The 18,523-nt window shown below is 37.2% G+C and overlaps 1 protein-coding gene across 4 annotated transcripts in view; it reads left to right on the top strand.

Moving 5' to 3' along the window:
* The window catches only part of LOC136849256 (uncharacterized), a 32,444-nt gene extending 18,061 nt beyond the window's left edge, over positions 1 to 14,383 (top strand). For all 4 annotated transcript variants that reach the window (XM_067122533.1, XM_067122530.1, XM_067122531.1 and 1 more), the window contains exons 16-27: positions 252 to 441; positions 708 to 891; positions 1,898 to 2,093; positions 2,562 to 2,788; positions 3,385 to 3,549; positions 5,023 to 5,151; positions 5,492 to 5,637; positions 7,596 to 7,686; positions 11,685 to 11,846; positions 12,824 to 12,920; positions 13,159 to 13,266; positions 13,705 to 14,383. In XM_067122533.1, coding sequence (XP_066978634.1) covers positions 252 to 441; positions 708 to 891; positions 1,898 to 2,093; positions 2,562 to 2,788; positions 3,385 to 3,549; positions 5,023 to 5,151; positions 5,492 to 5,637; positions 7,596 to 7,686; positions 11,685 to 11,846; positions 12,824 to 12,920; positions 13,159 to 13,266; positions 13,705 to 13,778 — 1,769 coding nt within the window. In that variant the 3' untranslated portion in view covers positions 13,779 to 14,383. The remainder of the gene's footprint in view (positions 1 to 251; positions 442 to 707; positions 892 to 1,897; positions 2,094 to 2,561; positions 2,789 to 3,384; positions 3,550 to 5,022; positions 5,152 to 5,491; positions 5,638 to 7,595; positions 7,687 to 11,684; positions 11,847 to 12,823; positions 12,921 to 13,158; positions 13,267 to 13,704) is intronic.
* The last annotated feature ends 4,140 nt before the right edge of the window (positions 14,384 to 18,523 follow it).

The following is an 18,523-nucleotide window of genomic DNA, read 5'->3' as shown; positions in this document are numbered from 1 at the left end:
TTAATTACTTTTTTCGGCATTAAGCCGGTTACCATAACATGGATGGCTCCACTATATAACACACACACACACACACACACACACACACATATATATATATATATATATATATATATATATATATATATATATGTGTGTGTATATATTATATATTATATGTATATATATATAAAATACATACATACATACACATATAAGGCTTTTTGTAAGCAAACAATTTTTTAACTTTTGAATACTGCAATCTTCCACAGAGGCCTATGAAGAATCTCCCCACCAACTTACGGGAGAGCTTTCGATGGGTAGCCAATTCCACCTGGCCATGGAACCCCACGCCGCCAGGGTCGTACCCACAGAAGATGGGTATGACGTTTACTGTACCACCCAGTGGCCCACGGAAACCCAGGCCACCACAGCCGCTGTGCTAAACGTTCCTGTGAACAAGTAAATAGTTTATTTTGTCTCTGAATACGTCAAGGTAATCAGTATTGGGTGCAGGGTATTTACTTAAACCCCCTCTCCCAACTCCCCAACAAAGTACCTGCTTAAAAAGTAGCCTATGTTGGATGAACGCACATTGGCTCGAACTTGGGCACTGTGCGTAATGTCCCTAGAGTTGAAACTTGACATCACGACCATCTTTTACATTACCGTCAATTTTTTTTACTATGTGGGCACATTCGTAATAATAATAATAATGTTCTTGACAGCATCAACGTGACAGTCCGACGGCTGGGTGGCGGATACGGATCAAAGATCAGCCGACAGCACGTAGTCTCGGCTGCAGCCGCCATTGCGGCGAGGAAACTAAAACGCCCTGTTCGGTTCGTCGCGGATCTGAACACCCACATGACCTATGCCGGTTGGAGGGAGCCCTACCATGCCGCTTATGAGGTTAGGAATTCATGTTGCTGTAGGTTATGGGAATTGTTGAAGTGATTAAGAAATATGGACATTCAGATTATGTCACTGTTTCAGTGGACATTCGGATTATTTCACTGTTTCAGTGGACATTCAAATTATGTCATTGTTTCAGTGGACATTCAGATTATGTCACTGTTTCAGTGGACATTCAAATTATGTCATTGTTTCAGTGGACTTTCAAATTATGTCACTGTTTCAGTGGTCATTCAGATTATGTCACTGTTTCTGTGGACATTCAAATTATGTCAATGTCTCGGTGGACATTCAGATTTTGACCTTGTTTCAGTAGACATTCAGATTATTTCACTGTTTTAGTGGACATTCAAATTATGTCACTGTCTCAATGGACATTCAGATGTGTCAGTGTTTCAGTGGTCATTCAGATCATGTCTCTGTTTCAGTGGACATTCAGATTATTTCACTGTTTCAGTGGACAATTAGATCACGTCACTGTTGTTGTGGTCATTCAGATTATGTCATTGCATCAGTGGGCATGCAAATTGTCACTGTTTCAGTGAACATTCATATTATGTCACTGTTTCAGCGGACATGCAAATTACGTCACTATTTCAGTGGACATTCAAATTACATCACTATTTCAGTGAACATTCAGATTATGTCACTGTTGCAGTGAACATTCAGGTTATGTCACTGTTTCAGTGGACATTCAAATTACGCCACTATTTCAGTGGACATCCAAATACGTCACTATTTCAGCGGACATTCAAATTACGTCGCTGAACATTCAAATTACGTCACTATTTCAGCGGACATTCAAATTACGTCACTGTTTCAGCGGACATTCAAATTACGTCGCTGTTTCAGTGGACATTCAAATTACGTCACTATTTCAGTGGACATTCAAATTACGTCGCTGTTTCAGTGGACGTTCAGATAATACCAATCCACGTATGTAACAGAAAACGTCAGTAATTGTACGTAAGAAAAATCTGAACTCCGCCTCCCCCTTCTTCAGGTCGGTTTCGACGACGAAGGGAAGATCCAGGCCCTGAAGGTGGACATGACAACAGACGCGGGTCATGTGGCGAACGAACACTCGGTAGCATTCCTCGCAGGAACCATCCAGAGCACTTACCATGTCCCCAACATCGTTTACAACGGTTACATCGTCAGGACTGACACCGCTGCCAACACTTACTGCAGGACACCCGGTAAGAGGAGTTTCTAATTTCTCATTTTTTTTTACCTGCTTAAGTTGCAAATTGTTTTGTTGGTTTGGTTTTGTGTCATTTTTTTTAGTTTTGAAACAAAACAAATTGGCACAGAAACAAAAACAATGAAGTGTTCTGCAACTTGTGACGAAGTAGTGTTTTTGCAGCTCTCTCTCTCTCTCTCTCTCTCTCTCTCTCTCTCTCTCTCTCTCTCGTTACGAAATGAAGTTCCACACTATTATATAATAGTCTCTCTCTTTCTCTCTCCCTCTCTCTCGTTGCGAAATGAAGTTCCACACTATTATATAACAGTCTCTCTCTCTCTCCCTCTCTCTCGTCGCAAAATGAAGTTCCACACTATTATATAATAGTTTCTCTCTCTCTCTCTCTCTCTCTCTCTCTCTCTCTCTCTCTCTCTCTCTCTCTCTCTGCATGACACTTTCACAACTCCTCGCTGTGTCTCCCCAGGCCACGTTGAAGCCACGGCGACCATAGAGAACATCATGGAGCACGTGGCTCACTTCCTGAAGAAGGATCCTTTGGAGATCCGTGAGATCAACATGGATCCTGCCGGAGTGCCGCGTCTCATGGCCGCGCCCTTCGAGAGGAACGTCGCTGCGGAGGACATCTTCCCTCTCCTGAAGCAGAAGGCTTCCCTCGAGGAAAGGACTCGAGAAGTGGAGGAGTTCAACGCAGTGAGCATTGACTCTTTTTTTTTTTTTTTGGCTGTTGTGTCCCCCTTAGACAATCTTTTCGTAATGATAATGATTATAATTATCATTTATTAAATTGTAAAATAGCTACAACGCTTGTGTCTTCATTTGCTTGGCCGTGGAACGTTTGTTCTGTATATTTTATACTTTTTATTCCATGTGCATGACGAAGATAGTTGTCCCCTCAATGTACAAAATTAACCTCTTTTAGTTTATACATTTCTTGCCATCTTTATTATATCCTTGTTCAAATATACCATAATCTCCTATGCACCGATATTCACTACATACGGGTAGGTGTAAATAAGCCTGACCTAATCAGATTGTATAAAGAAAACTGTACTTGACCACACTAGTGTTACTTCAGTCATTTAATTACTGTACTGATGCAGTATGACCATCTAAGTTGAAACTGACATTCTGGAAAATAAAGCATTCTGCTTTACAAAAACTTAAATCTAATGTATGTTTAAATCGTTCATGTATTAGGAATAGCCTTTAATATTTTCGTATCATATCTGGAATTACACCCCTCCGTGTCCAATATGACGGTAAAATTTTGTCCTCCTGTCTCCCAGGAAAACAAGTGGAAGAAGAGAGGACTCTCCGTGATTCCTCTCTGGTATGGATTTGATTACTATGAGGCCTTCAGATTCGGCATACAGGTCGCCATCTACGAGCGTGATGGAACTGTGGCCATCTCCCACGGTGGGGTGGAGATGGGGCAAGGTATCAACACTAAGGTATGTCGTTGCGAATTTCTTTTAACTCGCCCTCTAAGGCATCGCGCTTTACTGTTTATTCGTTATTGGAGATGTGACATCCAAGCTTCTGACGATCAGTCCTCAACCTGCCAATTGGAAATATAAGATCATTTTTAGTTGTCTGCAAAATAGACGTATTGGGCCGGCTTTGTCTGTCCGTCCGCACTTTTTCTGTCCGCTCTCTGATCTTAAAAACTACTGAGGCTAGAGGGCTGTAAATTAGTTTGTTGATCATCCACCCTCCAATCATCAGACATACCAAATTGCAGCCCTCTAACCTCAGTAGTTTTTATTTTATTTAGTGTTAAAGTTGGCCATAATCGTGCTCCTGGCAACGATATAGGAAAGGCTACCACCGGGCCGTGGTTAAAGTTTCATGGGCCGTGGCTCATACAGCATTATACCAAGACCACCGAAAGTTAGATCTATTTTCCTTGGCCTTGATTATACGCTGTAGCGGCCGTACAGAAAACTCGATTGCGGTGAAGTGACACAGAAAGAATTATAAGTTCTGCTGCTATTTCTGAGTTTGTGATTGTCATGTTAGGGAAGTTATTCTTAAACTCGGGATGCTGTAAGGAAGAATTAACGTTAATATGTTACACCAGATAACGCGATATATTCAAGAATTAACCTAGGGACCCTGAAGGGTAATGAAGTAGGAGAGATATTAAATGAACAGAGAAATTCCTGCTGAAGGAAGGGCGATGGAAGTGATGAAGAAAATATTGGCAATCTTGAAAAGGAAATGTGTAATATTCGGGTGAAAATATCTCCTGGAGTCATATTTGTTTGAAGTAAGTTATAGTGGGAGGTGAAACGGAGTTATAGAAGATCCTTTGAATGAAGAAATCGTAAAATGGGATGGACTAAAGGCCGCCACTAACGTTCAGTTATACCTGCGCATTTATGCCTGCACAGTCGGCCTGTGCAGGCAAAACTGAACGTTAGTGGGTTCAGTTTTACCTGCACAGGCCGACTGTACAGGCATAACTGCGCAGCGGCCTTAAGTGTCCTCTTCAGTGAAGGAGCAATTAATGAAGAGATAAGGCAGTACTTAAGGAGTGGTGTTTTCAAGTGTGTTGGGGGTCTACAGTGAATGAGAGCTGTTATCTGGTAAGTTAGGGTAGGTCTCATCTTTGAACCAGGCGAAATCTTCACAGTCATTATCACCCAATTAAAATGTATTCCCTGTATGGGATAGGTGCACCACTGCAGGCCTAACTTAAGGTTCTTTGCGGCGTCCCTTCGTCCCATAGCTACAACCCCTTTCATTCCTTTTACTATACCTCCGTTCGTAATCTCTTTCTTCCATCTTACTTTCCACCTCTATTGGTAATTGCTTCAACATTATTTTCAGCCCTGAATGATCTCATAGGTCCCAGCGCTGGGGCTTTGGGCTAGATTCTATATTCCAGTTCCGATTCCAATTAAAATGTGTCCTTTTCACAGGTAGCCCAAGTAGCAGCATATACTCTGAGGATTCCGTTGGAACACATCGTCATCAAAGCAACTGACACAATGGTGGGTGCCAATTCCATCGTGACTGGGGGTTCCTTTGGATCGGACTTGTGTGCTCATGTAAGCATAACTTCTTGTATAATTTATGTAAATATAAGTCTCTCTCTCTCTCTCTCTCTCTCTCTCTCTCTCTCTCTCTCTCTCTCTCTCTCTCTCTCTCTCTCTTCATGTAAGTGAATGCATGGTAATGTTAAGTGACAGTTTACCTTGTTCCCCTTGCCTCTGCTCTGCTTAAGTACTCTATAAGAGATTTTGTTTGTGCTTTCACATTTGAAAGCATTCTTATCCTTACTTAGAGCTCATCAAAAACAAATAGAAGCCAGTTTACCTATTCCAGATGGTTTCTCATAAACTATTCACTGAATTAGTGTCAAAAATTAGTGAATGTTTATTCTCCTAGGGTGTGAAGAAGGCAGCAGCAGCTCTGCGTCAGAGACTGGATGTAGTTGAAGCCAAAATGAAAGAGGAGAATGGAAAGGAGCCAACGTGGGTTGAGCTTGTCCAGAAGGCTTTTGCCTCTGACGTTGATTTGAGTGAAAGATATTGGTAAGTCAAAGTCAAAACTATTGTAATTATTGTCACAGTTTTTTTTTCTTTCTGTCTGTCTGTCTGTCATTCCTCAGAGCCCTGGGGAATGACATCTTCAGAATTGGTATTCCAGTTGTACCAAACTAATCATATTTTGTATATACTCTCTGTTTGAACCCTGAGTTTCTAATGGAACTAGAGTGTTTTACAATAAGTTACCTTTTTTTGGTCTTTAGACCATCGGTTATAATTTAGTTAAAATTTGGTCTGGGCAAATATGAATGTGATGATTTTCGTTCCTGTATTCAAAAGCCACGCTTAGATTGTTAAGTCCAAGTTGTTATTTCATTGGCAATTCATGTATCACAGACAAGTTCCATCAACCATCAGCCTTAGTTAGTTTTCTTGGCTGGATTTATCGTTTTCCTTGAACCATTAATACTTAAGGCAACATTTCACGACGAATTTTTAGGCCGAATACAGATACTGACAACCAAATCATCATTGTGATGTTGTATAATAAAACCATTGCCGCAGTTCTTTCTTCAATAGGCATAAGTGGCTGGAAGAAAATCCGTTTGAATACACACGAACACGCAAAATTTTCTTTCCATAAATGATTCCCATGAGGATGGAAGATTTAATCAGTTCTCCAGGTCAAACAGAACTGTGTGAATAGAATGGTTTTAAAATACCTTAGGCACTGTCACTTGAAAAACCGGCTTTATTTCGGAATCTTAGAAATATGCAAAATTGCTAGAGGAAAAAAAATCTGAAAACTGAAATCTGTGTGAGTGACACAAGTGTGAGAAAAAACGAATCTTTCGGCTAATTTTGTCTCGTGTGTTAGTTGTAATTATGTTCATCCCTTCTGCTCATGTTTACCAACGTCGTTAAATATAATAGCTAACTATTGATTACTATGATATATCAGTATGTGTTGTATAGTAATGCTTAGAGTTGCTTATTACCCAAATATGACAAGTCATGTAGTTGAGTCAAGGGTACAAGACGCCCTTGACTAAACAATATAAGCATCAGAGCCACATCAAGAAGGCTATTCGGCGCTGGTATCTTTAAAAATTATCTGCATAGATATACTTAAAAATCGACTTGGTGAAATGATGGAAGGCCCCTCACAGTGTAGGACTAAGTGAAAGGAGGAAAGTGGGGAAAGAGTGATCAGCTGTTAAGACAGTAAAATATACTTTAGTGGTTTCCTTGATAGTAGTTTGGAGTACTCCCGAAGTAATTTCCCAGTAATTTGGATTACTCCCGAAGTAATTCCCCAGTAATTTGGATTAGACCCGAAGTAATTTCCCAGTATTTTATATTACTCCCGAAGTAATTTCCCAGTAATTTGGATTACTCCCGAAGTAATTTCCCAGTAATTTGGATTAGACCCGAAGTAATTTCCCAGTATTTTATATTACTCCCGAAATAATTTCCCAGTAATCTGGATTACTCCCGAAGTTATTTCCCAGTAATGTGGATTACTCCCGAAACTAATTTCCCAGTAATCTGGATTATTCCCGAAGTAATTTCCCAGTATTTTATATTACTCCCGAAATAATTTCTCAGTAATTTGGATTACTCCCGAAGTAATTTTCCAGTAAATTGGATTACTCCTGAAGTCATTTCTCTGTATTAGAATAGTAGTTGTTCTTAAAACAATGTTCTTAGGCATTTTAAGGCCTCTCACTCTGTCGCTGAAGTTTTTATATTATATATATATATATATATATATATATATATATATATATATATATATATATATATATATATATATATATATATATATATATATATATATATATATATAAGAGCCGTGCTGGCTGGCTTTAGAGGCCTGACTAAGTTTCAGTTATATCTTGTGTTGGATGGCAAAACATTATTATTATTATTATTATTATTATTATTATTATTATTATTATTATTAATGTTTAATAAGAAAGCGTTCCATTCCTCGTTTCCAGGACTGTTAAGAACGAGCATCCGGAGCGTTACGACATCTGGGGTGCCACTTGCCTGGAAGTGGAAGTCGATGTATTGAGTGGTGTGTACATGGTAAGAAAGTTTGTTTTTGATTACATATTAAACATTTACCTCTTTCTACAAACGATCAGTCTTACTCATTGATCATTTCAGATCAATTCTGTGTCAACTGTAATTGGTAATTCAGAAATGAGCGCATCCTGATATTTAAATAGTGTAAAACATTACGGAATGATTACGCGTGGCCTTGGGAAGGGAGAGGGGTCTGAGTGAACGTAATTAACGCCTGTTCATGATTTAAAATGTAATTATGATGATGTAATGTTTTTTTGCGTTACGGAATAAATGCACTCGCATTATGTTTCACTTTCACGTGACAAGTGGCTTTGTTTCAGTTCGTGAAACATTCTCATCCTTCTTGTAAATTGTGCAAGTTATAGTAATGAGCTTACCTCCGTCATGCCGTGACGTCACCATGGCGACAAAGGTAGACTCATTTACGATTCAGGACAGTTTCTGTCCTATGTGAGATCGGAATTATGAACTTCTAAATAGTGTATTTTTCATATATATTCGTTTTGGAAGTATTAGGTTCGCAAAGAGTGACTGTGTCCAAAATATTGACGATGCAGATGTTAAGAATTCCACGCGACACATAAAACACAGACAGATACGGTTATCATATATCATTCCCTTTGGAAATAATATTAAAGATGAAAATAGCCACGTGTGAATCAGTGAGAGAACTAATATATATATATATTTATATATATATATATATATATATATATATATATATATATATATATATATATATATATATATATATATATATATATATATATATATATGTATACGTTTGTATGTAGATGTATATATATACACATATATATACGTATATATGTATAATGTATATATATGTAATATATATATATTCACACACACACACACACACACACACACACATATATATATATATATATATATATATATATATATATATATATATATATATGGTATATTTCGCCATAAATTTCGTTTAATGTTCATTTCACTACACCTCGGGAATAACTTACACACAAGGAGAATTATAACTGAAAAAGAGCTTCGTCACCAGAGGGACTCGAACCGCTACCTGGTTTAGAAACATTGAAAATACAGTGACTTTGACCACTGAGCTATCAAGAGAGGCTTAACATGTCACGGTGTTAGTAACAAAAATTTAGTTATATGTATGTGCATATATGCATTTATATCTATATACAGTATATACTGTATATATATGTATGTATGTATATATATTATACATGATTATATACATACGTATACATATACATAGATATATACATATGCATATGCATATACATTTCAGCACCAACAGAAGTCTCCATTTAAGCCAATGAAATTCAATCTACAGATCATGAGTCTTTTAGCTTATGGTACGAACCCGATCTCTGTCAGCTGAAGGAATCAAGTCTTATAATTATGAATGCATACAAGCTGTGAGCGCGGCAATTCTTCCCACGCACTCTTTCCATTTTACTATCAGTTATTTATCCAATTTTTTCATCTACGATGACAAATCGGGGAGTTGCAAAAACCTTTAAGAGAGTAACAATGGATGAAGGGTCCCTGGGACACTCGTTAGTTTAGTCTGACATTGTGTACTTTCTATTTAAGGCGTCTCGTGCGTTCAGTAAAATTATACATGAGTCATGTACTCTAGATGAGTGATGTAGACTTATGTATCTTGCATTGTGATATGTATGTATAACATACATATATGTATATATATACTGTATATATACAGTATATATATATGTATGTATGTATGTATGTATATATATATATATATATATATATATATATATATATATATATATATATATATATATATATATACATATATATATATAATAGAGTCTACTGGTCACTTTTACCAGGTACATATGTAAATGTAATTGCCACAATGTCCTCTTAACTAATCGAATTCTTCTCACTTTTTTGGATACGTGTCATTACAAAGCCTTAAGATCCAAGTGCAAGAAATATGAAGAAATTATGGTGAAAGATACGAAAGTCTACCCCACGTTTTTAATTTTACTGAAAGCTCGAAACTAATTAACTCGAAAGTTGTGTCTGCCATTAACAAATTAACTGACCAAACTAAAGTGAGGAAAGCCACAGGGAACCTCCATCGATTGTTACTCTCTTAATGGTTTTTGCAATTCCCAGATTTGTCTTCGTGGATAAAAAAAGAATTAGAAGAATGAATAATAGTAAATTTAAGAGCGCGTGCAAAGAATTACCGCTGTCACATTTTGTATACATTTCATAATTACAAGTCTTGATTCCCTGAACTGACAGAGAACGGGTGCTTGCTACCAATTAAAAGACTCAGTATTCTGTAGGTTTAATTTCACTGGCTTAAATGAAGATCCCCGTAGGGAGGTAGTGCCGTCAGTGCACCTCACGCGGTGCACTGTAGGCATTACTTAAGGGTCTTTGCAGAGTCCCTTCGGCCCCTAGCTGCAATCCCTTTCACTCCGTTTACTATACCTCCGTTCATATTCTCTTTCTTCGGTCTTACTTTCCATCCTCTCCTGTTATACCATTAAAACCATTCTACTTTCAATCTTCCTTTCAGCGCTAAATGACGTCTTAGGTTCCAGCGACTGGCATTTGGTCAGAACTCCATACCCCATTCCATTCCAAGATAATCTATACTTTTGCAATCAGCTTATCGTTTCAACTCGATAGAACAAGCCATGTCTCGGAAAGGTCGTATCAGCAGTCTCCGATCAATGGGTAGACCAAACCTCTATTAATAGGCCATGTTCCAATCACACCAGGACTTCGAAAATCTATGATCACGGAGTTCCAGATCCTTTCAGGAATATTTATGATCAGGGACTAGTTACAAATCATTGCTGGCCCTTCGTTGGCAGTGCCATTCGTCTACTTTGTTTCAAATGAAAGGCTGACTATAAATAACCCTACGCCACTCGTCGTGTCAGTATTGATCGATTGTAATCAAACGCCTCTTATAGAGTTGGTTTATATTGAAAAATAATTAATCTCTATGACAGTTTTATATATATAAGTCTATGTGCACATCGATGCGCCGTGACGTGATTCCACACGCCATATAATTCCATATAATTCCATGTAAATATATTTTAATTCTGTGACCAAATCGTGGTTCCTTTCAATACACAATGCATAGATATGAACAGTTTTATAATGTACCTTACTCTAAAGAAATTAGCATTCCTACAGTGTGCGTTTACTCTTAAAGAAATTCATGTTAAAAATTATGTATCTTTCATTTTTAGCTCTCTGTCAATATTAGCCATAAGTCAGCAATAAAATGTATTCAAGTCACTGTGAGTTATTACAAGCTATCACAAATTGAAAAGAACAACCGTTTCTTGGACTTTTTCAGACGGATTTTTTTTGTTTTGCCCTTCGCGTATTTATTGCAAAAAAAAAAAACTGTTGTTTACACGTGTCGGTTAAGTTATTTCTATTATCACCAGCTAAGCATAGCCACCCTTGTATGTCGTTTTTTATATGTTAAGCTACCCTCTATTCAAGGTGTAGCTGATCTTTGCTAGTGGAAAATGAGATTTTCATACTAGCATATTTTCTGAGTTATTTATTTATATGATTATCGACATCATCAGGGCTACTACCGCAGTAGGAAATATTTTTACCACAATGATAATACAATTTATTATTATTATTATTATTATTATTATTATTATTATTATTATCTGGATGAAAATGGAGCTAAGCAATCTCTCGGGGCCTACAATTTCATTTTTAATAATGATTTTTTAAATGCTTAGCGCAGCATTGTGGATTTTTTATTATTATTATTATTATTATTATTATTATTATTATTATTATTATTATTATGTGATCTACTTTTTCCGAGATTACCAATCTTCATCATCTCATTTACTCCCACTGATAGTAGTAATGAACCTTTACAACACTACCGCCTTACTACTAATAATAATGGTAATAATAATAATAATCATAATTATTATTATTATTACTTCCAGATTCGACGAGCAGACATAATAGAAGACTGCGGGAGGAGCTTGAGCCCCTACGTCGATATAGGACAGATAGAAGGCTCCTTCGTCATGGGTTTGGGGCTCTTCACTTCAGAACTGGTCAAATTTAATCCGGAGACGGGACAGAAACTCTCCAACGGTACTTGGGTGAGTCAGAAATTATCTTCTTGATAAGATTTGACAGGATTTGAGGTCCTCTGAGGGCACTGTCCTCAACTTTATTGGTGAGACGCAGTTGAGGATGTTACTGGAAGCTGCAGATCAGACCAGAAACAGGAGATTTGGGCGAATGTCATCTTTACCCTTTTTCGTGTATTTTCTCAGTTAGTTTACTTAGCTTGCTTCAGAAAGTAGAATCAGACTTAAGTACTGTAGATGTGCGGGCCCTATGCCCAGAATTAGGTCATTGGGTTTTGAACTTTAGAATTGGATGTCGTTATCAGACACAGTAACATGAGTCTGCACAAGATTAAGACAGAAAATCGATGAAATCTTAACACTCATTATAGTAACCCCCCCCCTTTTTTTTTTACTTGGAGACTTAAAATTCTTTAACGGAGCATCTGCTTTCTTGCAACTCGGGAATCTAGCTAGGAGTCTGCTCTCCCAGAGTCTGTAAATGTAGCCAAAGGATGCTTGCTCGAAATCTGTGTGTATCGAAGTAAATAGGCCCATTCAAGTAACTGGCATGTAATGGAATACCGAGGAATTTTACAAACAAGAAAATAATGAGAGAACTTTTGTTGAGGAGTATAAAATTAAATAATTCCGTTAGAGCATATTTCTTTACCGTTTACCTGAGTAACCCTCAAATTTATTAAAATCTGCTGCACAGCCATAATTTAAAAACAACCAAAACCTGTTCTGAATGAGCAACGCCTGATACATTGTCACTCCTTTTTTTATTTTGATTTATCATCTTTAATTAGAAAAAAAATACTCGTAATAGCATGAGTCTTAAAATGGGGAAGCAAATCCACAGTTATGTAACTTGACAAATATATTTAAAGATGAATCTATAGGCCTACAGTATAGTTTTATTTCTAAATATGTGTAGTTACATAACTTTGGATTTGTTTCTCCTTATCTGTCATTTTTAGTTTGACTTGCCTTTTTTTCTGCAGGAGTATAAACCTCCAACAGCCCATGACATCCCAGTGGACATGAGGCTTACCCTTTTGCCAAATGCCAAGAGCGCCAAAGGGGTGCTGGGGTCCAAAGGTAAAATATAATGAATTCATTATTCATGCTTTGCTTAACATTATAGAGTCGTGTCACAGGAGGAATATTCGTTGACACCTGAAATAAAGAGCTTGATAAAATCAACGTGTTCATGCCCTAGAAAATCTTGATGGAGATTGTCTCCAGTTCTGATATACAGCAGTCTCATTGGAATACATTGTAATAGACTGCATAGCTAGATAGAGAAAAAGTTAATTTATTTTTCCTCTATCTACAGCCACGGGAGAACCACCTCTGTGCATGTCCTACGCAGTTGTTTCTGCTCTGCGTCAAGCAATAGCCTCCTTTAGGGGTGATAACGGCCTCACTGACTGGTTCGTGATGGGTAAGTTGGCTTCGAAAGAATAATAATTGTTCTTTGGGTATTGTGAATTCGGTGACTTGAAGTTCCTCCAAATTCCGTCTGCTAGTTTATTTAATTTCGGTTCGTTTTTAATTCTGATTTTATATTCATTTAACTCTTAAAATTATTTTTTTCGGTTGGGACATGTCATGTCAAGTTACACCTTGTACTGAGGGTTAATTGGCAGATGGCTTCACATACTGAGGGCTGCGGTTTGTAAACTAATTATGTTTATGCAAATTAAAGAAAAATTAGTTTTCTTGATTTATATGAGAAGGTCTCTTGAAAAGTAAAACTAATACAATCTTAATGGACAACTAGCACTGCACGTTCAAGGAAGTTTAATACAAAGAGTTCGTTGAGCACCAATGGAATCTGACAGTTTATTTATCGCCTGATATGAAATGTTTTTTCTTCCAGACACACCAGTCACTGTCGAAAAAGTTCATCAACTCTGCGATGTAAGACCAGAGCAATTTCAACTGTCTGTATGATTGGCTGCAAACCAATTCACCACCTCTGCGATGTAAGACCAGAGCAATTTCACCTGTGCATGATCGGCTGCAAACCGGAGGCTGTTGGTCGTGTCTTGAAGATTACTCTCGTTTTTACTCTCGCCATCTTTGATTTTATCTCTGGAGAATCATAAATCTTATGCATTGTCTAATAAAGACACATTCCCGTCTGTAAAGTAACCGTAGGTTTTTAAAAGAGAAGGTGCGTGGACAGCAGATGTGTTCTCAGTTCTCATGATGATGAAAATACATAATCAAGACTTGTCTAGTTTTGGCACGGTTTTGAAATCACTTATGTATTAAACGTCATGAGGAGACAGGTAAACATTCCAGAAATGTAATGGTTTCTTTTGTACTCCCTATGTTACAGAAGTAACATGGCACATTTCACTTATAGTATGTAGGATTTCACTGATGACATGTGGTGCTTTTAAGAATATACGACGTTTCAAGTATATTAGCAAATAGTTATTAATGATCAATTAGTTATAGAAACTTGACGAAAAGAAGGAATTATTCTGTTTGTTAGCACAAGGGTTGGTGAATGTTTCTATACCTTATAGTTAATAAAACGTCCAAACAGTTTTAATGTATCATTAAGGAAAGGTGAATTTATTCCATAAAGGCAGACACGGCTAATAAGTTATAGTTCTTTCAGACAAGTTTTGCCTAACTGACCAGAGTATATTTGTCGTTATTTCTAAATGCTTGGTCATCCCAGCAGTTTAATTCAGTTTTCATACTTTGTTTGGTTACCATATAACCAATGTTCGTGCACATTGGGCTGTGGCATAGCCTTCGTAGCTGGACCATCTACGGTCTTGATTGGGGGTTCCCTTGCTCTAAGGCCCACTCAAAGCACCCTGCCTTCATTTATTATTTGTTTATTCAGGTTCATTGGTTATTTGTTTATTAAATATTTACATTCAGATATATATGCTACCTTTTGATGCTCCATTTTTCATTCTATTCTTCTTCAATGGGTATTCTAACCTGTGCTTTCGTCGACCCGTCCTGGTCAGTGATGCAATCCGCATCAAATCTGACAGATTTGACATAACCACCGTCAGACGGTATAGACGGGGGTAAGGATTAAATTGGGTAACTAACGTTGAATAAATCTTAATCCATTTTAGACACACTCCAACTCGTCCTTGGTCAATTACAAAAATATAAACATTTTGTCACAAGTTTAATAAAATGTAATTTCAGGTAAACTGGTACGCACAGTACCCGTGTCTCCCGTAGGGGAATAGTGCCTTCAGTGCACCTCACGCTGTGCACTGTAAGCATTACTTGAGGTTCTTCGCAGCGTCCCTTCGGCCTCTAACTGCAACCCCTTTCATTCCTTTTACTGTACCACCGTTTTTATATTCTCTTCTTCTATCTTACTCTCCGCTCAATCCTAACAATTGTTTCAGTGCAACAAGAGTTTTTCTCCTGTTACACCTTTCAAACTTTTTCTGCTTTCAATTTCCCTTTCAACTCTGAATGACCTCATAGGTCTTTGGCTAAAATTTTATATTCCATTCCAGTACCCATGTCACCTTATGTGTATGCAAGTACCAGTATCCCTATATTTATGTTAATTTCTCTGCGATTCTCAACATGAATATTGTTAAGTAAGTACACGCACACATAACACCTTTGCCTCACGTTTAGCTTCAAAATATTTAGCGTTATGTTGGTGAATTTAAGATCACTCGAATGGAATACGTTTCTCTACAAATAGGCCTATAATGTGTATGATGTTATACTAGCTGAGGAGTACGAAGTATCCTGTTCTTTACCGGATTTAAAAGGAATGTAGAATATCAAAGTTGAAGTTCAAACTCACAAGCGCGTGTCATTGATTGTTGACGTCTCACTGTGACACTGAAATAAATCACAAACAGCGGCATTAATTCAGATTAATTGGCGTCGTTTCCAATGACTTAAATCGTTCATGATTAAATCAGTATTTGGAACACTTCGTTTTACTAAGTCTTGATAAAACTGGAATGGGCTTTTTTTTTTTTGTCTGGTTTGTGCTGGTCAGCACGTTAAGCAATTTTTTTCGGGCGCTCGCTCGCTTCGTTAGTGTCTCTTTCGTATTTAGTTGGGATCTCTTTATTCAATAAAGCATAGTGACTAGGCCGATTATTAACCCCTAGTGCGCGTTCACAAATAACAATGACCCGTGAACTCTAATCTATAACAGTCAAACAAAGGACTGAGCTTTCTTTATTCAATAAAGCATCGTGACTAGACCGATAATTAACATCTAATTTGCATTTCACAATTAATAGTGACCCGTGAACTCTGTAACTGGTGTAACTATGGCCTGACGGAAAAACGGTAGTTTCGACTTAACATTCTAGACCCTCTCCACCGTGGAAGGAAGACTGAATAAGGTCTGTTTTGGTTGCTGTGTAGTGGCTTAGTCTCGGAATGCCATCTTGCGTAATCTTTCCTTATAGTTTCTCTGTGACGGTCCTAGTCGTTTTCTCTGTAAGTCATTTAGGCCGTATCATCCAAAACAACGTAAGGCGTTATATTTACGGTATTTGGCGTCATTATTTTACATTTTACGTACATCACCAAGGGGCTGGTACTAAACACGGCTCCCCATTTTGCACGTAAAGGTGCTTACGGCCGAAACGACCCGAGCTCTTCTGTGATATCGTTGGCAAGCAATGCCGGCTCTGCGAGAACCTCCCCATCTCTTTATCCTAGTGTACAGCCAAAGTCATTCCATCTTCATTCATTTCAACTACTGTGATATCGGTGGCTAACACTAGCGGTTCTTAGCCAAAGTTATTCCGTCCTCATTCAGTTCAGCTATTGTTAGGCTGTGAAGAATTTTTGCAGTTGGTAAGTACATCGTCCATTTTACTGTAAAAGTTACCGTAGCTGCATATTATTTATCAGATTTTGGTGCCGTATGATCTGATGCCAGTAATGTGTAGCCTAAAGTCTGTTATGTTAAGGTTAGTATAGGGTGAGGAAACTATTGGTTCTTGTCCGCCGAGCTCAGAATACTGCATTTTTGGGAATTGGGAAACAAACAAGCCATGGAGACAAATACTGGTCGAATTATTGTCATTTCCGAGGGAGATGAGTAAAAATCGGTGCTCATCTAGTACTAGTACTCGCCTGAAGCGTTTTGTTTCTCTTTAATGAGCGTTTTTACAGGTGTTTCCATCTGGTGTTCCCCTTTTAATCTATACTTTCCATCTGCTCTCATTGGACGGTTAAATTTAAAACTTTTGTGGGCAGTTTTATATATATATATATATATATATATATATATATATATATATATATATATATATATATATACATATATATATACAAGCACGTTAAAAGAAGAAGAATAATATGTATGTATATATATTTGTGTGTATATATATAAATATTTATATATATGTATATATATATTATGTATGTGCTTCTATGTATGTATGTATGTGTATATATATATATATATATATATATATATATATATATATATATATATATATATATATATATATATATATATATATATATATATATATATATATATATATATATATATTCGTCTTTTGATACCTTTCTAGCATAGGTAATAAATCAGATAAGTATAGTAGATATGAGAATATGCAGGAAGACCCTTTAATACAGTACCACTTGATTTATATCAGTGGTAGGTACCATCGACTGGAAGACATGGCCGTCAAATTCACAAAATTTATTGACAACCACAAATAAAGTACTGAGTAGTATAAAGGGCTCCTTTTGAGCTTCCAGTAATGTATTCCGTCTCCTTTATAACAGCGGCCCATTCGTCCCCTGTCATTATGTTCTTTTCCTGTACTTTATAATTATAAATTTACGAAATGGCTTCGACGTGCGTATGTACGCCTTACGGTTTCGTGATAGGTGCGCGGAATTATATGGCTTACGGAATCCCAGAATATCCAATCATTTACTGGTAGCCTACTAATGGAGATGATGTTGCTGAAATGTTCATTAGTGAGAAGTTGCCTCCATTTGCAGCAATTCACTTCAGTTGTGTTCTAATGTATTTTAATTTTCTTGATAAGTGATCCAGTGGCGTGCATTCATATTTCTGCGTGTTATATGTATTTAGGAGACTCGTGAATATACTGTAATGGGCCAGAGGTCAACGATGTTCGTGTCATAAATAATAAAGGAATTGCCTTCTAAGTAGAAGGTGACGTTAGGTCTCATCATTCAGAAATGTTAAAGCGTCTTTTTTTTTTTGGGGGGGGCTCTTTTTAAAATCTTTCGGCAAAACGAAGTGACTTGTAAAGGCATCGCCAAGCAAACAAACGTGAGAAGGCTGCTGAACCGTGATCATAAAGAAGGTAACCCTTTTAAGAAAATTGGTCCCAAAGTCCAGAACAGCAGAAAGTGCTCTTTCTCTCTCTTTCTCTGTGCCATGTCACTGTTCAATTCCACTAATAGATCACTTAACTGATTGATGCAAGACACGTTATGCCGATGGTAAAAGCTGGTGTGATCTCAAATTACAAAGACTGAAGAGTTCAACCGTAATATTATTATATGTGTTATTGTAATATTATTAAAATATTATTGCACACCACTCCACTTCATTGAAACTTTAAAACGTGACATAGGCAATAGAAATTGTTTGCCTAGGTACTGATGAAAGTAACGGTATATCCGTCACCAAATTGTTTGTTACCTAAGCGTCAGCAACTCCGAGTGCTAGTACT

Source organism: Macrobrachium rosenbergii, chromosome 20 (genome assembly GCF_040412425.1).
Source record: "Macrobrachium rosenbergii isolate ZJJX-2024 chromosome 20, ASM4041242v1, whole genome shotgun sequence".
NCBI classification, from domain to species: Eukaryota; Metazoa; Arthropoda; class Malacostraca; order Decapoda; family Palaemonidae; genus Macrobrachium; species Macrobrachium rosenbergii.
This window is presented reverse-complemented; position numbering and strand designations above follow the sequence as displayed.